This window comes from Thunnus maccoyii, chromosome 14 (genome assembly GCF_910596095.1).
Source record: "Thunnus maccoyii chromosome 14, fThuMac1.1, whole genome shotgun sequence".
Taxonomy (NCBI): domain Eukaryota; kingdom Metazoa; phylum Chordata; class Actinopteri; order Scombriformes; family Scombridae; genus Thunnus; species Thunnus maccoyii.
Genome location: NC_056546.1, coordinates 17,921,331 through 17,941,944, shown reverse-complemented (window position 1 = coordinate 17,941,944; position 20,614 = coordinate 17,921,331). Strand labels below are relative to the sequence as shown.

At 39.1% G+C, this 20,614-nt stretch overlaps 5 protein-coding genes across 11 annotated transcripts; 3 read left to right on the top strand and 2 right to left on the bottom strand.

Annotated features, from left to right (window-relative positions):
- Nucleotides 1-246: 246 nt before the first annotated feature.
- Nucleotides 247-2,315, bottom strand: LOC121912147 (beta-microseminoprotein). Its single transcript, XM_042434238.1, has 4 exons — nt 2,310-2,315; nt 948-1,053; nt 513-615; nt 247-367 (listed from the first exon to the last, which is right to left on the bottom strand). Exons 1-4 carry the CDS (start codon nt 2,313-2,315, stop codon nt 247-249), a joined length of 336 nt encoding a protein of 111 aa, XP_042290172.1.
- On the bottom strand, nt 971-11,810 carry LOC121911559 (sphingomyelin synthase-related protein 1-like). Of its 4 annotated transcripts, none has more exons than XR_006099893.1 (7): nt 11,682-11,809; nt 7,224-7,853; nt 5,677-5,772; nt 5,417-5,534; nt 5,159-5,309; nt 4,135-4,749; nt 971-1,053 (listed from the first exon to the last, which is right to left on the bottom strand). XR_006099893.1 is itself a non-coding variant. In XM_042433161.1 (7 exons), the coding sequence occupies exons 3-7, from the start codon at nt 7,847-7,849 to the stop codon at nt 4,445-4,447; spliced, it is 1,296 nt and encodes a 431-aa protein (XP_042289095.1). In that variant the 5' UTR covers nt 7,850-7,853; nt 11,210-11,230; nt 11,682-11,809; the 3' UTR covers nt 2,775-4,444. The 4 variants fall into 4 exon arrangements, 3 of the variants coding, with proteins under 3 accessions (XP_042289095.1, XP_042289096.1, XP_042289094.1); XM_042433161.1 differs by lacking the exon at nt 971-1,053 and adding an exon at nt 11,210-11,230 and having other exon boundaries at nt 2,775-4,749; XM_042433162.1 differs by lacking the exon at nt 971-1,053 and having other exon boundaries at nt 2,775-4,749; nt 7,224-7,901; nt 11,682-11,810.
- A 240-nt stretch (nt 11,811-12,050) lies between these two features.
- On the top strand, nt 12,051-15,166 carry LOC121911582 (dual specificity protein phosphatase 13-like). 2 transcript variants are annotated; one of them, XR_006099897.1, is made up of 4 exons: nt 12,051-12,647; nt 13,811-14,025; nt 14,136-14,398; nt 15,098-15,166. XR_006099897.1 is itself a non-coding variant. In XM_042433197.1 (3 exons), exons 1-3 carry the CDS (start codon nt 12,421-12,423, stop codon nt 14,342-14,344), a joined length of 651 nt encoding a protein of 216 aa, XP_042289131.1. In that variant the 5' UTR covers nt 12,051-12,420; the 3' UTR covers nt 14,345-14,445. The 2 variants fall into 2 exon arrangements, 1 of the variants encoding a protein (XP_042289131.1); XM_042433197.1 differs by lacking the exon at nt 15,098-15,166 and having other exon boundaries at nt 14,136-14,445.
- On the top strand, nt 14,933-16,516 carry zgc:153981 (dual specificity protein phosphatase family protein). Its single transcript, XM_042433201.1, has 3 exons — nt 14,933-15,481; nt 15,630-15,847; nt 15,938-16,516. The coding sequence occupies exons 1-3, from the start codon at nt 15,357-15,359 to the stop codon at nt 16,147-16,149; spliced, it is 555 nt and encodes a 184-aa protein (XP_042289135.1). The 5' UTR covers nt 14,933-15,356; the 3' UTR covers nt 16,150-16,516.
- A 706-nt stretch (nt 16,517-17,222) lies between these two features.
- LOC121911562 (dual specificity protein phosphatase 13-like) lies at nt 17,223-20,352 on the top strand. Of its 3 annotated transcripts, XM_042433168.1 has the most exons (7): nt 17,223-17,593; nt 17,749-17,874; nt 17,959-18,200; nt 18,278-18,494; nt 18,584-18,706; nt 18,796-19,013; nt 19,888-20,352. In XM_042433168.1, exons 2-7 carry the CDS (start codon nt 17,750-17,752, stop codon nt 20,115-20,117), a joined length of 1,155 nt encoding a protein of 384 aa, XP_042289102.1. In that variant the 5' UTR covers nt 17,223-17,593; nt 17,749; the 3' UTR covers nt 20,118-20,352. The 3 variants fall into 3 exon arrangements, with proteins under 3 accessions (XP_042289102.1, XP_042289103.1, XP_042289100.1); XM_042433169.1 differs by lacking the exon at nt 17,749-17,874 and having other exon boundaries at nt 17,223-17,588; XM_042433166.1 differs by having other exon boundaries at nt 17,749-18,200.
- Nucleotides 20,353-20,614: the final 262 nt, after the last annotated feature.

The following is a 20,614-nucleotide window of genomic DNA, read 5'->3' as shown; positions in this document are numbered from 1 at the left end:
TGACACCTGCTGTATAAATACTGTTTAAGAGACAGTAAGCAGGCAAGAAGGAGCAGCAGAGGGGGAGCAGGTTCCAGGTTTTCCCTTTATTGTCATTGCAAGTATAAGAAAGACAGACAACAAGGCTGATTCGTCACACATGATAATACATGAATTTACTGTATGCACACACCATGAACCAAAAAAGAACATAAAACAGAATTATTCCAAATTCAGCAAGTCTGTAGAGGTCACTCTGCAGTGCTCTCAGTTAGGGTTGCACTCTCTTGTCTTGTCTGCCTTCATCACCACTTTGGCAGTGCAAGCCTCCTTATCCACAAGCAGCTCACACTCATCAGGAACGTTGACGGTGCTTGCACTGGGGATCCTAAGAGACATAAGGAAAGAAAATTATCCTCAGATGTAATGAAAGGCCTTCTTAAAATGAGTGTGCAGATTAGAAGCCTCGAGAATGGAGAATGGAGTTTGCAAAAATAATGTAATGATTACAAATTGAAGCATGAAAATCTTACCGGCTACAGCAGCTCATACCCTCCTCCGTACAAGAGCATTCATTGCAGTCCTTCACCCATTCAGAGCCAAAATTACGCATCTTTCCTTCCATATCCACACACCCTACATGTAAAGAAATCAAAACACAGTTCAGAGGAGCTGGTGACCCACTTATTACGCTCTGATAAATTTGTGGTGGTGACTAATTGTGTGTGAGTGTGTATCAATGTGTGCATAGGTGTGGTTTTGATAAGTTTTAAGTCAGCTGGCTGGTGTTAAGTAAACACACAACATCTGGATGATGCATTCAGCTGGAACACTTGGACAGATAAAGACGGACTTATTTGTCCCCCTTCTGTCAAATGTAACAGAGAAAAGTTTCCATCTCACCAAATCTATCACCATGCTGCTGCTGCTGTGTCACACTTCAGCCAGCCGTGGTCGTATCAACTCACCTTTTGGAGGGTTGTTCAGATCTTTGATCTCTAAACCCTGAAAGAAGCAGTAAGAGTCGCACAGGACAACCAGTCCCAGCAGACAAACAAATACACGGAGGGAAGCCTGAAAGAGTAAACAAAAGGACATCAGTGTGCATGTTGTATAGTCTCAGTAGTCATACTGTATGTAGGCAATTTTCCTAAATTAACTTCATCAACACATCCTTTTAAAATATCTTGAACATTGAAAGAGAACGTGTAGATTTTATTCATGCTTTGGTTGTCCGATAATGTTCACATAAAAATAACAGCAAACCTCAGCCAACCCCCTTATGTCCCAAATGTCTGTGCGGATATTGGAAAAATGGCATTTGTGTATTCTGCACCCTCTGCATGGAATACGTTGAAGAATGACTTGAAACTCATCAAATTAATTAAATGCATTTAAATACAAAATGAAAGAATTAGAGGCAGATTCTCTAGGATGTAAATGTTATTTATTTACCTGGTGACACAACTGATTCCTCAAAATTCCTCTTTTGAAATGTGAGATTCCTTATGCTTGTTGCTTTTTAAAAATTTGTCTCCTTTTTTGTTTTCTGTCTGTAAATATATGTTTTTGGCCAGGTCTCCCTTGAAAAGGAGATTCTTAATCTCAATGAGACTCTCCTGGTTAAATAAAGGTTAAGTAAATAAATAAAATAAAATGATGTGAAATAGACCGAAAACCCATGGAGAAAAAAACCCTGCTGTCATAGACTTCAGTATTGCAGCTATTTGCAAGCATCTTTGGATAATTTGTCATTATTCCAAATGAAGTAATATTATACAAAATTATACAAAATTTGTATAATTTACAAAATTGCCTGCAACATATGTAAAAATAAGATTTATACATTTGTACTGATTGACAGAATTACAGCTTATATTAAGCAAAACTGACTAAATGTGTCTTAAAAGTCACATTATATGCTGTTTTTTAGTATGTGTAATTATCTTAATAATTATAATGAGGAATCATCATTAACCTCGTATACTAATGTACTACATTTCTGTTTTTGGTTCACGCACTGATTTCAACCCTTCATTTAAAAGTTCAAGCTGTATTTTAAAAAAGGCAAAGCTGTTACTATTTCTACCATGAATATTGATTTGATAAATGGTATAGTCATAATAATCTTACAGCAATTTCATAAAACATAATGGCATAAAGCTTAACTATGCACTTGAATGTTACTTCAAATGTTGGCAAAAAATTGGAATACACTCTGACAGCAATGACATCTTTAAAGCCTAATATATACTATATATAGATTTACATTGCATTTTTAAATTTAAAAAAGTCCAGTGAATATGAACGTAAGTCCATGAAATACTCACCATCATGAGATGTGATGTGATTGAGTCAGGAGGCTGATGTGTGTGAGAACTCTTAAGTGATGCCTTTATATTCAAGTGTTCACTGCCACATATCTTTATTGAAAGCTTTTTTCACAAGGAAGTGGCTATTATCGGATATTTGCTTAAGGGTGGGAAGGTTGGGTGTGCAGGTTATGTTGATACTGCTTATAAAAACACACCTCTCTGAATCAATTTCCCCCATGAAAGATTCTTTCTAAAATTGACAAACTCACGAGGAAACTAGATTTTTAAAATTATATTCAAAATCAACTTTATTTAACAAATGCAAAAAAGAAATACGTTAGTGAAAAAGCAGCCAAGGAAACAGTCAGTTAGAAATATAAAAACTGTTTCCTTCTCTGTAAACCTTCATTGTTGAGCCAAAAGGCAGCAATAGATCACTTGCATTGCAAATAAAGCCACAAATTGTAAACAATTATTAAAAATATATAGTTTGGATCAACTATGACATAGTAAACAATATAAACTTTTGAAGCTTTGCTATCTGTTTGTCAACAGCTGTGATAATTCAAAAGTCAGTCTTTGTACTGTGCAACAGAGGAAAACTCACTCTGTACTCATGACATAATTAAACTGTAGAAAAAAAGGAAGAAATAGGAAGATAAAAACTATAACAAAACATCAAATTGGGACAAAGGAATCATTATACATAACATAAGGGCTAATTGGCAAAATTGAACATTACAATAAACGTTCAGATATTTGGTTGAGTTTAACGATGAATATACAGTAGCAGTCAAAAGTTTTGGCAGACTTTCTCATTCAAATGAATGGGAAAGTGTGTCCAAACTTTTGACTGCTACTGTATATATAAATAAACCATCCCAACGGTGACATTATTTCACACAACACAACTGTAGAGTTAAGTTCATAAAGTGAAAATGAAAAAAAAAACATTTGTTTTCTAAGTGACTTTTTGTTCTCTTTCAGTAGAGAGAACAGGAAGTGTTTTTCCTGTTGCATATCAAAAGAAACTCCTTTGGTGGTTGTTACCAAACAGGTGTGAAATCTCTTTACAGCAAGACAACATTTTACTCGTCACCATAATGACTCCCATAAGGTGACAACTACATTATAGCTGTGTGAAACCCATACAGTTTATTATTATAAATGTTGAGCAAGACTAACAACCCAACCCCCCCCCCATGAACTTTAAATATCACCAAAGTGGAGCATAAATGATTAAAAATGATCACTTTAAGGCATTACACGTCTGATCTCCTTTAGTCCTCTGTCTGGGAAATTATCAGTACCTGCAGCTTTCAGTCCCCAAATAAACCACAATTCTTTGTTTGAGTTGGCAGTGTGCAAATAAATTTTAAAAGAATAGTTTGGAAAATACTCTTATTTGCTTTTTTTTTACTGAGAGTGAGATGAGAGGATCAATACCACCCATATATATCCTTTAGACATGAAGGTGGTGCCTGCTGCCTGTTAGCTTAGCTTAGCATAAAGACTGGAAGCAGAGGGAAACAGCTTGCAGGAAACAGCTAGCGGGGCACTCCAGATAACAAAATCCACCTACTAGAACCTCTAAAGCTCAATAATAAACCCATTACATCTATTTTTTTTAATCCATATAAAAATGTAAGTGTAAAACAACAATTTCTGAGCTATGTGCCAAACTATTTCTTGCCTAGGAGCAGTGACTGCCCGCAGTCACAAAATGTCTGTTTTGACCGACACCCTGATCCATTACACTGCCAGTTTTGTAGAGATTAAACAAAACAAGTTATAACTTGTTAATTAGTGAGTTATAGAGATGCTGGTAGGTGGATTTTACCTTTTGTCAGAGCCAGGCCAGCAGTTTCCCCCTGCTTCAGGTTTTAAGCTAAGCTACGCTAACTGTCCCCTGACTGTAGCTTCATATTCAACAGACACATATGAGTAGTATTAATTTTCTCATCTAACTTCCAAAATGTCATGATTAGTTGCCAAAATAAAGATAACCAATTTCTACAAATGAGAAAAAGAAAAAATCCCAGATAATAAATTTACAACCATTCAGAGATCGAAAGCAGCATCTTAGGTAAAAAGTTTCTCATTCAGGCTTCAATATTACAGTCCATGCTCAGTCCTGTTGAAAATACTCTCTACCCAATCAGAGTTTTCATGAAGGCAGGTTTACTGAAGGGCCAGTGGTACTGGTTGGGGACAGGTCCATTCACATTGCATTCAAAGAAGGAGAACATGGGGAACCAAATGCGCGCCCTCCGGCTATGCTGGTAGGCACGGGTGTTGGCTAAAGTGTGGTAGTAGAGGAAGAGGCGGGTAGTGATGTAGAAGGCAATGAATACGTCGATGGAGTAGTGTTCATGAGCCGCCAGGATGAAGAAAATCCCAAACAGGTTTAACACCCAGGAGATGGTGTGAATCAGATTCCAGGTTCGTGGAGTGTCTGCAATTAAAATGGATAATTTAAGGATGAAGCTGAAGGAATAATATATGAATAAACCTAAAAAAGGCCAAAACCAGCAATGAATCGATCCTACTAACAAGTTTTATCTTTATTTGTCTATCCAAAGTCTGATTTAGCTAATTCCTCTGTGCCAAAGACCTCCAGTGGTGTCCAAAAATCATTAAAGACATGTCAAAACTTGTCTTCAGTAGGAACAGATGGACTTCGGGTGGAGTACCACAGACAGGGCGGGGAAGTCAGAAAATATTTAACGACAAACTAACACCCTGTTTGTTTTGGTGTTTCATCACATTTGTTTAAGATTTAAACTTTTGGAATAATGCCGGCCTTATCCTTTCATAAAGCTCACACATATTATGTATACTATATAAACATGCAGTACACTCACATTCGGTCACAAAAAAGTTGAGCATTGTGATGACAACCGTGTGTCCGCTGAACATGTAATCTCCACATGTTTGGACGCCAGTCAGAGTCATCCCAAATCCGCTCCATATCGCTAGTGCCCTCTGTATCTTTTGCAAGGTATCTCCGTATGTCTGGGGATAAGCGACTCTAGTTATCAGCCACGCCATGAATCATGCAGTAATGCTGAGTCAACAATAAGCTGTAAGGTGCCATCTAATCTTATGTGTGTTCATCCCACCTTACTGGCACACTTCAGGTGCTGCCCTGGCACAGAGAGCGAGGTGACAAACATGGTGCAGCAACGCAGCAAAAATACAGTTCCCATCAAAGAACACAGCCGCCTGAAGAGAATGGACCTAAAATAAAGACAAAATAGGGTTTATCTGAAAAATATGTTCAGAATATTCACAACTTTTCTTTTCCAGGTACTTCATAAAGTGTTAAAAATGTAATTTGTAATTTAGCAGTGATGTGGTTTTAGATGAAACTGTGGGCTACCTGTGTTTGTGAAGCAGCAGGATCAACAGCAACATATAACACAGGATGAGGCCACAGGCTTCAGCCATTGCAAAAGCCCAAGGGATTCTGGGAACACTGTAAAGATTACAGAAACATCTGTATCAGTGTGTAGATTAGATACAAAGAGAATGTATAGGTGAACTATGGAGTGTGGGTAGTTGCTCAACATGAGATCTTAAAGCACATATTTACTGGGGTTTATCAGTGTAAAACACTTCCTTCAAGCAAACACAGAAGGGCGTAGGTTTGGTTTTAACTTTGGAAGGGACATTTTTTGTCGGATAGCCAAAATGTGTGCGTGTGTGTGTACTTGCTCTCTGTCATTCTCTTTTCTCTTTTTTTTTTTTTTTTTTTTTAGGCACAGCTGTGCACACGCATACACACAAAAAGAGCTTGACTCTGCAAACTGTTACTTTACTGAATATGCATTTGCTGACTTACCTGAAACTGGACTTATATCATGATTTTTTCTCAGATTTTTACATTTTATTCTATCGATAGGCTACTTAAATATAAATCTGAGAATTAAATAAATAAATTAATTTTAAAATAACATATCATAAACTGTTACAATAAAATAAATGTATAGAAAGCAGTAGGTAATGTGCTGCTCTATAACTCGCTGCTGTATTTTCAAACCTCACCTGAGACTCTGTACTTCTTTCAACTCAAGAGTTTCATGACAGTGATGCTCAAACCTATCTTTAAATCATCCCAAAAACTTCTCTTTGTGTTATTTTTTACTCAACTGAGCTTATGGCTACATCTTTCTACTATGAGATCAGAGTTCACCTGAGAGGCTGCAGCTCACCTGTCTGTGTGTCTCTGTGCTGCTCAGGCTGCTGCTGACAGGATTTTGATAATAAAATGATGCCTGACAGTCACAAACAGATCAAGCTGTGGCTAATTTAACTTAAAGATAATGTTCATGCTTAATGAGACATATACAATAGTAACTCTGCTCCTGATCCACTCATGGAAAATCTCAAAGATTAATGTTTATTAACTTAGCTCAACTGTTACTGACACTTTGGTTCTTCATTAAAAAGGACCAGATGTCTTTATTTGCTTTTGGGAGGAATTTTCACCAACAGTAATAAAATAGTTTAATTAAACAGCATGTCTGAGCAACAATCACACATTAGCTAATGACACCTAAAGCCTGAAATTAAATATAATATCAAATGATCTTAGTTTTGTCCAGTGAAGTCATTTTCAATTCTGTGATGTTTGGAACGTTTAAACTATAAAAACTAACCGATTCTCCACCTCACCAACTCTGTTACTGCTGCTGCTAGTCAACAATGCGTACAGCTTCAAGTTGAGGGTTGCCAGATAATCAAGTCAAGTATCCCCCATATCCTTCTCTTTCACTCTTTATCATAATAGCGCACACAAAAACACACAAACCTGGCAACTTTGCAGAGATCTTACTGTTAACATTATGTGGAGTTAAAGCAGCTAGACATGTCCCGACCATCCGTACCCATATCTATGCCCTTGTGCAGAACATATGCAGCTTATACCTGTCCAGAAATATGTCAGGTAGTGGTGGATATGTCCTCATGTCTGGGACACGCTCATGTACGATGACCATGACGAATGATGTGAATCCAAACACAAAGAACACATATATGGAACTGATGACTGTCTTCCAGACCTCTGGGTCCAATCTGCCAGCCAGGTGCTGCCTACACCTCCCGTTGGAGTGCATATGACACAAGACGGCTCCTGAACCATATCCAGATCTATCCCCATTCCTCAGGCGCAGCTCAGTCCCATTACACAAGCGATCACCTCCATTACACCTCCTGTCAGCTCCGTCACAGCTCCACTCCACCCTCGCAGCACCAAGCGACAGCCCAGCAGCAGCGAGGCTATCTGCAGGCTGGAGACCCAGCTCCTCCAGCTGGGCCTGGTTCCGTCTCTGGAGCCGGCGGAGGGCTAAGGTCAGCCTCTTGATGTCTCCCAGCACGGTGAGGCCCAGCGGAGGCCCGCGCAGGTCGGCCTCAGTCAGAGCCAGCAGGCTGGGGCCGTCCAGGCGGTGCTGTGTGCACAGTAGCTCCACATACTCCCCGAAACCTTCTTCCTGCAGCCACTGGGCCACCTGCTTACAGCTCCAGGTGCTTACACTGTCCTCTGACGATGCCATGCCACTGCAGATACAGACATGTACTGTGTTAAGTCACATACAGCAGGACTTCCTGAAGATTAAAATAATGTAGATGGTCAAGCGCACAATTTAGGATGCAACCAGAGACAAAGTGATGTCATCAAAAAGACTTAAATGAGCATAAAACTGATCAAAGCCTTCTGTAAAATCTCTCTAACAACAGATAATTGAGCTGCCTCCTCCACTGCGTTTTCATCACTTGATTTCATTACTGTCTTACTGTCATTGTTGGTCCTATTGTTTGAATGCAAAACTGCTCTGGAAGTACTATTTAATTTGAATGCTATTGATCGCAACCACTTACTGTGTACTGTATTGTGTAAATGAGCTCCACTGTCTTTGTTTTGTGTGTGTTTTCCCTACTCAAACACACACTCTCTCTCTCTCTCTCTCTCATCTGTTAGCTCACTGTGTACTACTGTAGTGTTACAAACCACTCCAGCAAACATCTGCAAAGGATGAGTGTCATTTCTTCAATGGGCTGCAACTAATGAATATTTTACCATCTTTTCAATTATTTGATTAATCATTTAATCTATAAAAATAGTCAAAACTGTCTGCCACTGTTTCCCAGAACTCAGGGATGCCTTGAAGTTACTTGTTTTATCCAACCAACAACCCAAAAAGTATTAAATTTACAATCATATAAAACCAAGAAAAGCAGCAGATCCTCACATATGAGAAGCTTAAATCAACAGAAAAGTAGCTTAATTGATTAATCAATTACTAGACTAATCATTTCAGCACTATAGAACAGTCACTGACACACACTGTGAAGGCAGGCCAATGGCAGAAATGTTACATACTGGAATCACTTGATATTTACATACATTTTCTTAAGAAACAATAGCATCATAGGACACATCTTTTTTGGGGGTGGAGGTATTCCTTTTTTAGTGAAAAACCAACAAGGACAGATTCGGACTCTCCCCAACACCCAGCAAGTAATGACAATGAGATTATTAATAAAAAGAATCTACCTATCAACCTGATATCCAAACACCACATTCCGAGCCTTCATCCACAGTGACGAATAAATGGTAAGATTCGGGCTCCACCTTGTGGCAAATGGCAATTCAAAATAAATCAGGAAATCAAGGAGTGTACGTCAGTGAGCAGGACAACTCTTTCAAGTCACTCATGTGAGGACATTCATGATTCTCCTGATAAAGGAAATTCACCACGATTAAATTATCTTGAATGCTTTTATCCCGTTATAAGATAAAATCTTATATCCTCCCATTCTTAGCTGAAGAGCAGCTTCTTTGTGACCTCGCATTACACACTGCTGGCTACTTAGTGCTATTACATCATCGTCTGAGTCCAGGTCAGTGACTGTGCAGTAGAGCGGTGGCTTACAGTATAAGTATGCACTGACACCCTGATCCACATTAAGCAGGCCAGCCGTCTGTGTGTCAAACCTAAACAAACAAACAGGAATTCAAGCTAACTGAGCGTAACTATGCGCTCTGTTCCACAGACGACTAAATTTCATAATAAGAAACAGAACAGTCACCATCACGGGTTCCTCCTCTCCAACAGACGGACTCACACACTGATGAAACACGCTGCTGTCTTCTCTTTTTCTCTCACTGCCCTTTGACCTGCTGATAAGCTCAACACTGTTCCTCCCTGCTGCTCCAAAGGTCTCAGGACAACATGACTGTACTACTGGTCACAGCTGAATTTCATCAACATTTTACAAGCTGATTGGACAGAAGATACAGATGTAATAATAACCTGAGTAAGCAGGTTTCAGTTATCAGTAATGGATGAGACGTCGCTGCGTTTTTAGGTATTAGACTTATCAGAAGAACACCACAATGATAAGATAAATATAGATGTATGTTATATTTTGATAGATGGTCAATATTCAAAAGTTACAGTAATTGCTTGAGCAGAATTATAAACTGTGTAGATCTCCTCTATGATTACTTTAGATTAAGGCAAAAGATTCAAGAGAAACTTGAGATAACTGTACACTGCCTCTGGGAAATACTTAAAAATTAAGGCTGCAAATTATGATTATCATTATTAATTAATTTGCCAGTTATTTCAAGATTAAAAAGGAAAGTTGTTGGGTCTGTAGAATGTCAGAAAGTTGTGAAAATTGCCATTGATGTTTCCCAGAGATCAAGATGACATCTTCAGTTTCACATAATGTAAGTCAACAATCACAGAAGCCTCAAAAGTTTGCTGTTTTTGCTCAAACAACTGAAAATATTATCAGTATTGTGTAAAGCTGCAACAATTAGTTGATTCATCAATTAGTCGATCGAAAGAAAATTAATCTGCAACTACTGTGGCATCTATTGATTAATTGCTTAGGTAATTTTTTAGGAAAAAACGCCAAAGATTTGATGGTTCCCAGTTCTTAGATGTGAGAATTTGCTGCTTGTCTTGTTCTTACATGATAGTGAATTCAATATTACGGGTTTTGGACAAAACAAGACATTTAATGATGCCACCATGTGCTCAAGGACATTGTAGTGGACATTTTACACTGTTGTCTGATATTTTATTGATCAATTGAATAATCAAGAAAAAAATCGAAAGATTAACCGATAATGAAAATATTTGTTAGTTGCGATAAAAAGCAATATCTCATCTATCACACAGTTTAAATGTCCTGTTATTGTCTTACATGTTGTAACACTTTTCTCACCTTTCTTAAATGAAGGAATCTCTTGTCATTTCCACATTGCTTATAATTTATTTCTAAAAAACTATCATTTTTTAAAATATTTTTTTTTCTTAAAAACAACATTATCCTAAGATTAACAGTCCCACTTTATATGATGTCACGTCTGCCATCTTTGATTCCCGATGTTCAGACTTACTGAAAGTTGCTGTTTACCATCAATAATGCAGATCATACTAGGGCTGCACCTAACGATTATTTTCATTATCAACTAATTTGTTGATTATTTTCTTGATTAATTGATTAGTTGTTTGGTCCATACAATGTCAGAAAATAGTGAAAATAGTTTCCCAGAGCCCAAGGTGACGTCCTCAAATGTCTTGTTGTGTCCACAGTTCAAAGATATTCAGTTTACTGTCATAAAAGACTGAAGAAACCAGAATATATTCACATTTGAGAAGCTGGATTCTGAAAACTTTTTATCTCTAAAGAAAAAGACTCAAAACAATTAATCAATCATCAAAACAGTTGGCAATTAATGTAATAGTTGGCAGCTAATTGATTAATCAATTAATTGTTGCAGCTCCAGACCATACAGTAGCTGGCTGCCACTATAACAAAATATTGCAAATATTTAATGCAGCAAATCAGCTGATCAGTATTGGATATCTTCACGTCTGAAACCTAAATAAACTCACCTGGTTGGCTGCTGTCAGATCCTGCAGGGAGAGAAATAACTTATTTTTAACTACCCTTTAGATTTTACTGGCAACATCATGCAGCCTCTCTGGCCTGTGGCTTTACTTGGGGATTCATAAGTGCTATGTCAGCCTGTTTGGCTGGCTTACAGTGAGTCACACAGAGCAGTGACACACTGCTGTGAGGGACAGAAAGCCCTTCAGTGTGTCAGAGAGCCACAATTTGACAAAGGGCTCATAGTCTGTTCACCCCTGGGCTTCAATGTAACACCACACTACTACATTTCAGCAAAAGAGTTATAAATCCTGTGGATAAATCAGATATTTGTGACGGCAGTGGAAAATCTGACATATATTTTCTCAACATAAACAAGTAGTACTAGACTACAAGTTAAACAGGGAACATACAGAGGAGTCTGGCGTTTTAAACTCTCTTAAAAAGGTAAAACTCAAGAGTAGCTGCCTCTCTTACCCAAAAAATCCGCTGTCAGTGCGCTGTCAGAGGGTGTAGATGAGCTGTCTGTTTGCTCTCAAAACGTAGGAGTATTTCATCGCCAACATGCTTCTGACAACTAGGCAACATCAAACAGGAAGCCAAAGTTTTTCTCCTGGGGTTACGACAGCACGACCCGCCCTACTCTGCCTCTGATTGGCTGGTTGGTTGCCTTCGTTGGTTGGATTGGTTAGATTCAGGCATGAGGAGTGTGATTGGTTAGTGTTAGGTAAGCGTATCAGGATAAGCCAATCAGAGGTAGAGCAGGGCGGGTCGTGACTTCGCCATCCTAGGAAAAAAAAATCGCAAACAGGAAGAGACAATAATAAACAAAACCAGTAAAGAAGAGCTGGTGGTCAATGCAGGGCTGCTACTTAAAGCACACTGGCATCTGCTGGCCAAATATAGGAAAAACTGGGATTTATTTACAGGTTATGTTTTTCTAGAGCCTAAAAAATATGTGGATTCCATGGAGTATTTAGTTTTAATTTGACAAAACAAGCTTTCCCAGGCAGTAATGTAAATGTAAACACATCTCCATAAAGGGAGAGTTTGACTGAGACTCTTTGCCAAACTGCACCACCTGTCTTTGACAGTCAGAGGCTGAGAGAAGTTAAAACGCTGCTGCAGCCGTCTTCAGAGAGCAAAGCAAAGGCAACAGACAGCATTTAGTTTGGGGGGAAAGAAGATAGTATAAATACCTTGAACTTTAAAAAAAATGAGCACTGTGACAGATGTGAAATGTGAGACACAAGACTCTGAGCAGAGAAATGTCAAAGACCCAAAAGAGGAGGAAGAGTGCACATGTGCAACGGAGAGTTCACACAGGACGAGGAGTACGTGGGACACCCCATCTCTCCAGGAGCTGGAGGAGCTTTTACACTCGGCTCCACGCTCCTGTCGCCATGGAGATGAGGTGTGGCCAAACCTGTACCTGGGAGACATGTGAGTATGATGTGTTGTATATCAGGTAAAGTGGGTTATTGACTACATGCCTGCAGTGAAATACATTTTTAGAAAGTATTTAAAATTAAGTTATGGCCAAATAAATCCTATATGACACCCTCTATTGTGTATTTTATTCATGAAACACATCATGCATGTCAGAAAAATACACTACATATATATTAATATCATTCAGTTTAACTGAAATTACATCCACACATCCATTTTATTTTATTTATTTTTTCAGTAGTTATGATGTAGGTGGGGGAAATAGACTGTGAAATGTGAATATAATTAATTAAAACATATAATCACCACAAAATAATTTCAAACCTATTTACCTACCTCATCATATCACATCTAAAGGCAACATCTTCATAATTGTGGAGTAAATTTGGGGACATTCCAAGTCCAAAATACCAAATTTAGACACTTGCCTTCCCCCAGTTGCTCCTATTATCGTTCTCTTCTGTGTCTTCTCTCCTCCTGTCTTCCCTCCATTGGTTCTCTTTCCTTCTTTGCTCTCCTTTATTTGTTACTTTCATTCATCTCTTCTCCCTCCTGTCTGTTCTTTTCAGTGTGCGTCTCCTGCAGGCTTATCCATGTAAACCACGGCAATTTCATGTATATACATATTCCTATGTATATTTGACCTCATTAACGACTATTAATTAACAAATAATTATATATTTGAATCTTTATCATTTTATCATTGCTATGAGTTGTTTTTTATCCCAGAAGCTCTGTCACACTCAATCTAATGTTAGCAGGTTGAGTGCTTTAAATAAGAATCTCTTAAAATTTGTTTCATATATATATAAAAACATATAGCGTATTTTCAAACATTGACAGTATAAATATAGATTAAAAGCAAAATTTTGATTATTGCATGACAATTGACAGAGCAGAGCTGACAATTGTCAGTAATCTTTCCATGAGAGTCAGCTCTGTGAGCCAGTTTGTAAACTAACACCACACCCACAACAATGACATTGAACCAATCAAAATCACTGTCTATTTTTCAGTAGACATTCAGCAATAACATTATAAAAGTTGCAGTGAGTGGCTCTCAAAACTCACACAGTAAATGATCCAAAAACTTAAGTGTTATCCTATGTGTGTGGATTGTTATTAATGTGTTACTTTTGGTGTTTATGAACCAGGTTTATGTCTCATGACAAGCTCGGACTCTGGCAGCTGGGCGTCACTCATGTGCTGAATGCTGCACACGGAAAACTCTGCTGTAAAGGCAGCGATGATTTCTATGGAACCACAGTAAAATACTACGGAGTGCCTGCCAATGACCTGCCGACGTTTGACCTTTCACCTTTCTTCTACCCTGCCGCTGAATTCATTCAACAGGCTCTGACATCAGGAGGTACAGTAAGCTGCCAAACATGTTTTCAGACCCTAACCGTCCTCATTACAAAGAAACTGCTACTGTAAATTGTTCTGCTTATTTGTGTCTTCTTGTGTTATAATCTCCAGGAAAGGTGTTGGTGCACTGTGCTGTGGGTGTGAGTCGCTCTGCTGCTCTGGTCCTAGCCTACCTGATGATTCATCATCACCTCAGTCTTCTGTCCTCTATACGCTGTGTGCAACAGAAACGCTGGGTTTTCCCCAACAGAGGCTTCCTGCGACAACTTATTAGCCTAGACAGAAAACTGCAGAGAGAAGGGTTGACTGAGCCAAAATAAAACAAAGCAAGGAGCAATCCCATCTAGTGAATGCATAGGAGAATAGTCCTTGAGGTAGTGGAACAGCAGCAGTTAAAGGATTGGTTCACAATTTTTCTTAAAACAACAGTCAGGTTCCTGAATGAACACTGAAACATGTTTTTCTTGCTGTAATCATTCCTCCTGTTCATACTGATTATTAGCAGATCCCTTCATAATGCATTTACAATGTAAGTGATGGGGGAAGCTTATTTAATAGTTTAGTTAATATGAGTCTGAGTTAGTCAAATAAAGTGGATATCTTCCACAGTTCTATCTGAGTATATATTTGTGTCTCCACAGTGTTTCCCCGTTGCACTGCAGTGGAAGTATAGTAACAAAAAGAGGGAATTTGGCACTAAAAAGACTGCAACATTCAAAGATATCTACTTGATATGACTAATTTGGGCGGCTGAAGCTTCATATTAGCTTCAGATTAACTTTAAAATACTTTTTGTGCATAAGAAATGTGGATTTTGGCCGCCACCACTTACATGGTAAATGCATTATGAACTAACTTCAAATGGTCAGTGTAAACAGGAGGAATGGCAAGAAAAACCTATTTCAGTGTTCATTTGGGCACCTAACTCATGTTTTAGGACAGACTTGAAAAATTGTAAACCCGTCCTTTAATGTCTTCATTTATACCATGCCAGACTGTCACCGTTTGCACCATTTACTCTTTCACATACACTGAACAACTGCCCTCCCTTGTTGCTCCCTGTGTGACCTCAGTTGCGACAGAGAGAGTTTTTCTCCCCGAGGAGCTTTGGCATCACTGACCAGAACAATCAATGCAACAGCAATGTTAAATAACTACATGGAGTCAGAGAGAACACACTGAACACAGAGAGCTAATTTTGGAGCGTTCAAACAACCACCTGCTCATGTCTCTCACTGAGCCGGCTCTGGCAGTGAGGGGACAGTGGACACACAGACAGCAGGAGCGGTGTTGTGGTCTGTTTGAGGAGGAGCAGTCTGCGTCCGGGAGAGAATGTCAGGGAGCAACCAGCAACAAGACCTGGTGCTCATTAAAAAACTGGAGCTCATCTTGGATTCTTGCACACTGGAGCTCACACCGGTGGACGAAGTCTGGCCCAACCTGTACATAGGAAACGTGTGAGTGTCTCATTGTTTGAAGCAAGAAGGAGCGATAGCTTTGTGAGCTCTGCAAGAGAGAAATTGAAAAGTTCAGAACTTGCATCGTAATAACACACCATGAGTCTCACATGACTCCCGTGTTTGTCTTTTTCTGTGTGTTTTTCAGAGCTGTAGCACAGAATAAAAAGACGTTATGTAAGCTTGGCATCACTCATGTCCTGAATGCAGCTCACTCCAAGCAGGGCAGCATCGGTGACCAGAGTTTTTATGGGAACACTTGTGTTTACTGTGGCATACCAGCAGAAGATTCAGACCACTTTGACATCAGTCAGTACTTTAAACCTGCAGCTGACTTCATACATAAAGCCTTAAAGAGCAAAGACGGTAAAGTATAAAACACCAAAGCTTTACATGTTTTCATCAGCTGTCTAACTTTTCTTTATTTTCCTTCACATTTTCCTTTCTACTGCGCAGGAAAAGTGCTGGTTCACTGCATCATGGGCATGAGTCGATCGTCCACTTTGGTCCTGGCATACTTGATGTTGCGGCAGCGTCTCCCTCTCGCTGACGCTCTGAGGCATGTCGTCCAAAAAAGAGCCATTTACCCCAACCAAAACTTCCTGTCGCTCCTCCACAAGCTTGATGAACAGCTGACATTAAGACGGAGATTGTGTCCTCTCCTCTGACATCACTTTATCTCTTTTCACACTTTGCTCCTTCATTACATCAGACTTCTCCATCTCCCCATGTGTTACACTCCACTGCTGTGTATGGACGGTGTTTGTATATAGGTTTGAGTTTGATGGTGATGAACAATGAAGTGACATTTGAATTCCATTTTTTTTTTTAAGGTTGTCTTTCAGAGCCTTTCATGCACAATTTTAACTTGTGGGTACATCAGCAAAGGTCATGTATTATGAAATACAATTCTTTCAGATTAGTTTTACTGTTCAAACTTTATTAAAATGTTCAGTGTTGTCGGGCATGTCTACAATCTTTGTAAATACAGCTTTATGACTCGTTGGAATATACATTAAATACCTTTTTATGAAATATCAGTGAAATGCTTTTTTTGAGTGGATATTATAAATAATTCACAGATAATCTTTTTTATATACGTTTATACTATGCACATTACACTTTACAATACATTTCTTTAAATAGTTTGTTAATAAAGTGCTGTGTTATTCCTCTAAAAACTTACAGTACCAGTCAAAAGACTTTGGACACACTTTCTCATTCAAGTGAATGGAAAGTGGTACTGTAAGTAAGGTTTCATGTTTAGGCAAAAAATGTTTGCATAAGCTAAGACATGTCTTTACTGATTTAAATCTAACTGTTTTCATTATTGTGACGGCTGATTTTATTGACTGTTGTTTCATTATTCTGAGAGAAACCAGGAGTAGACAAACATTATGTAATTAAATATTTTCAAAGATCATATTCTCACAAAGCAGAACATGTTTGATGAGGGTAATAATCTCAGCTTTCTAAATCAATATTTCAAATTGATGATAAAAACCAATATTTCATCTGAATGGTATGAATGAGAAACTTTGCCATGAAAAACAATTTTATTTACTAAGTTTAAAATAAATTTTTGAACTAAAAAAAAAGAAATGTGGCTTGAAAAACTTCTTATCATATCATGTTAACTGTAAATGTTGTAAAGCTGCAAGATGCAATGAGCATAACCTACATATTTGATTTACAGTAAATAATTCAGTGTGAGTTTCTCAACATGACAAACGCAGTTAAAGCAAACATGTCACTGGATCATATATCAGCAGCAGGCATTACTCAACTCGTGGGTGGCAGCATAGAAACACATACAGCCAGTAGTGTGTTACATAACAGTCTGTGGTCATGGAAAGTAAGTGAGCTAATGTTAAGAATAATGCTGCATTATTTTCCATAATACAGTAAATGATTCCAGACGTAGTTAAAACGATCAAATGTGTTTTAACGGGTTTAAAGTGCTGCTGAAGACAGTCTGCAGGATATTTTTGTCAGTAATGAGTGTATGATTACAGTTATAAAAGGAAACAAGCTGCAGTTTGTACGTGAGTGTTTGTAGAGGAATAAGCAGGAGAAGCAGTGGGAGGAGAGTTTGCACTGCCTTGAAGTGAGGTAAGTTCATATGATTCAGAGTGAAAACAGGTTTGTTTCAGGTCAGTTTCCTCAGTGTATTTTCTGGCTTTTTTATGTGTCAAACTCTTAAGATCATATTTTAAACACAAGTGAACGCCTGGTAAACGCCTATTGTTTGTGCATGTGTGTGTCAGTATGTCTCTTAGGGATCCACTGTATGAACCTCCATCTGTCTCAGAGCTGCAAGAGTTCCTGCTGGCCAACAGACGACCCACTGGGCATGTCAATCAAGTCTGGCCTAACCTTTACATAGGCAACGAGTTGGTTCATGCACACATACACACACATCTACAGTGTATAAGCATCTTTTCTCTTTCAGATGTAAATGAGTGGTTGTGTTTCAGGGTTGCGGCTCGTGACAAGGCGTCTCTCCACAGTCTGGGCATCACTCACATTGTAAATGCTGCTCATGGTCCCCCCAACCCCAGCCCAGGACTCTGTTTCTATGTCAACACCGGCCCACGCTTCTACAGAGACATGTCAGTGGATTATTATGGGGTGGAAGCTGATGATGCAATAGAGTTCATCCTTAGTCCTTTTTTCTACCCAACAGCACGATACATCAGAGCTGCACTGGCCATGGGAGGCAAGTCAGTCATACCGGTACTATGTCTGATGCTGCTTATCTGGTGCAGAAGTCAACAGTGAATGTCTCTGTCCCAGGACGAGTGTTTGTCCACTGCCTGATGGGTGTGAGCCGCTCTGCGACGTTAGTGCTGGCTTTCCTGATGATTGTTGAGGGCCTGCGGCTGCAGGAGGCCGTGGCTGCTGTCAGGCCACACAGAGACATCTGTCCCAACCCAGGCTTCCTGCAGCAGCTCCGCAGCCTTGACAAGAGCCTGGAGAGGGAGAGGAGGAGACGACGGCAGGCCCATATGCTGTAAAGACACACACAGGTACACACAAAGTCATAAACATACAGTGTACTATCACATATACACACAGACACACACGTTTTTATTGCTACAGAGATCACTTAGCCCAGGAGAAGGAAACACCGTCTCTGACAGAGTTGAGGCAAATTCTCTGGAACAACAGGAAGCCAGTGGCACCTGTCAATCAAGTCTGGCCAAACCTGTACATTGGAGATGAGTGAGTAGAAAAAGCACAACTGGAAGCTTGAAATGTTGTAATAGGATATTACAGTGGATCAGTTTGTGCAGAATGTGGTGTTTGTGCAGGTCTGTGGCACGGGACAAAGCCATGCTCTCATCTCTGGGTGTAACTCACATAGTGAATGCTGCAGCAGGTCGACACCGCATCAACACGGGTCAGCAGTTCTACAGTGACCTTGAAGTGGAATATCACAGCATTGAAGCTGCAGACCATCCCGAGTTTGACCTCCAACCTTTCTTCAGCACCGCTTCTCAATTCATAGACAGCGCTCTGAAGAAAAGCGGTCAGTGTGCAAATACGAGAACACAAGCTGATTCAGAATGTAAAGAGCAACGTAGATGCACTTTCTGAAACAACTGAAAAATCTCTATTGTTAGCTTAGTTGCTGCCTGATGTCTCGAGTTACAGCCTTGTTCAGGGGAGGAGCTAAAAACATGTTTGGGGTTGCAAAGGTACAACAAAAATGTCTTCTTCTCTTTTTTGAATGCTATCCATTTAGAGTTTTCAGCTGCCCAGTTAATTTGCGATGTAATGCCTCTCTCTTTTCCTCTATTCATCTTTATTCTATTTTACACTTTATGCTACCTCTTGTACTCTTTTAATATTTTTTTTCACCATTACTTTCAGATATTTGTAACTTAAGTTTCTTATATCTCTAGATATAATGAATAATGAAAACAAACAGATAAATAACTATTTCAAATAAATCCAGCAAAAACCTTCAACTTCATTTTTGTGAAATGTCAGAAATAGGTACCAAATACTCTGAGAGGGCATGTGCAGCTTGAAAATGAAATAAAGTCATCTCCACTGATTGTTCTGAACTCAAGTTTGTTTTCAATACTAGTTCAATCAATTGAGCGTTATTATAACAGCTGTATAATTTAGACAGTCTGTAAACCTGGATTACATTTTTGAGAAGTTTGAGTGGAGGCTTATCTGAGAGCACTCAGGATGATCATTTATCAGTAGAGCATAAACAGTTACAAAGGCACACATACTTAGCTCACCAACACCTCCGTAACACTCACAGTGTTTGCTTAATTTGGCGGGATTGATTGAGCCAGAGAACAAACGAGTGTTTCAATGCATCAGTGGATAAAATACTGCATATGTTGAACTTTTTTTTTGAAATGTGCAACTGATTCGTCTTCCAGGGAAGGTGTTTGTCCACTGTGCTATGGGTGTCAGTCGTTCTGGAGCGCTGGTTTTGGCTTATTTAATGATCTGCCAGGGCTTGTCGTTAGTGGAGGCCATCCTTGCTGTGCGTCTGACCCGAGACATTGGACCTAACTCTGGATTTCTGGAGCAGCTCAGACAATTGGACCTGAGTCTCAGTCCACTGAGCGGAGAGATCACAGAGGACGACCACACCAATGCGTCCTGAAGACTAAGGAACTTGCCTTTTCACCCTTGTTACACATGCACAAGGTTTAAGAGACTGTTGAATCCAAGTTTTCTCTAATTAAATCTGACAAATAGAAATGTTCATACTGTGTGATCTGTTACAGAAGTAAAGGTGTCTTCAGGCTGTTAGATTATCTCTGGCCAAGCAACAATCAGCAGTGTATAACAACTGAATGCTTCAAGTTTCCAGAAATAACTCTGCAGTGACAAATGCAAACTGGTCCCCACACCTGTCCACACATAAGTGAGATTCTTATAATGTCAATGATGCAAAACTCCACTCTTACTACACTTTTTGTTTTGTTTTATTAGCATTGTGTCACATGATTTTAGTGTGTTGCTTTACCATACAAGCTAAAGGAAAGTAATCTTTGTCACATTAGCGCTCTGAGATTAAATCAGAGAAGCTGTGAGAAAGCAGCTGTGTGTGTGTGTGTGTCACGTTGTTGAGGTCAGGTGATGTAGCCCAGCTGCCTA

What these genes read in the sequence shown, in the direction of transcription:
- LOC121912147 (XM_042434238.1), bottom strand. An exon ending in TCTGAACAACCCTCCAAAAG is followed by an intron (nt 616 to 947) that starts GTGAGTTGATAC and finishes CTTTACATGTAG; the next exon opens with GGTGTGTGGATATGGAAGGA. An exon ending in GGTATGAGCTGCTGTAGCCG is followed by an intron (nt 368 to 512) that starts GTAAGATTTTCA and finishes TATGTCTCTTAG; the next exon opens with GATCCCCAGTGCAAGCACCG.
- zgc:153981 (XM_042433201.1), top strand. Translation starts at nt 15,357, where the DNA reads ATGTCAGGGAGCAACCAGCAACAAGACCTGGTGCTCATTAAAAAACTG. An exon ending in AACCTGTACATAGGAAACGT is followed by an intron (nt 15,482 to 15,629) that starts GTGAGTGTCTCA and finishes TGTGTTTTTCAG; the next exon opens with AGCTGTAGCACAGAATAAAA. An exon ending in AGCCTTAAAGAGCAAAGACG is followed by an intron (nt 15,848 to 15,937) that starts GTAAAGTATAAA and finishes TCTACTGCGCAG; the next exon opens with GAAAAGTGCTGGTTCACTGC.
- LOC121911582 (XM_042433197.1), top strand. Translation starts at nt 12,421, where the DNA reads ATGAGCACTGTGACAGATGTGAAATGTGAGACACAAGACTCTGAGCAG. An exon ending in AACCTGTACCTGGGAGACAT is followed by an intron (nt 12,648 to 13,810) that starts GTGAGTATGATG and finishes TTTATGAACCAG; the next exon opens with GTTTATGTCTCATGACAAGC. An exon ending in ACAGGCTCTGACATCAGGAG is followed by an intron (nt 14,026 to 14,135) that starts GTACAGTAAGCT and finishes TATAATCTCCAG; the next exon opens with GAAAGGTGTTGGTGCACTGT.
- LOC121911562 (XM_042433166.1), top strand. Translation starts at nt 17,750, where the DNA reads ATGTCTCTTAGGGATCCACTGTATGAACCTCCATCTGTCTCAGAGCTG. An exon ending in CGACGGCAGGCCCATATGCT is followed by an intron (nt 18,495 to 18,583) that starts GTAAAGACACAC and finishes TTATTGCTACAG; the next exon opens with AGATCACTTAGCCCAGGAGA. An exon ending in AACCTGTACATTGGAGATGA is followed by an intron (nt 18,707 to 18,795) that starts GTGAGTAGAAAA and finishes GTGTTTGTGCAG; the next exon opens with GTCTGTGGCACGGGACAAAG.
- LOC121911559 (XM_042433162.1), bottom strand. Translation starts at nt 7,849, where the DNA reads ATGGCATCGTCAGAGGACAGTGTAAGCACCTGGAGCTGTAAGCAGGTG. An exon ending in ACCTGAAGTGTGCCAGTAAG is followed by an intron (nt 5,310 to 5,416) that starts GTGGGATGAACA and finishes GCTTATCCCCAG; the next exon opens with ACATACGGAGATACCTTGCA. An exon ending in CAACTTTTTTGTGACCGAAT is followed by an intron (nt 4,750 to 5,158) that starts GTGAGTGTACTG and finishes TTTTAATTGCAG; the next exon opens with ACACTCCACGAACCTGGAAT.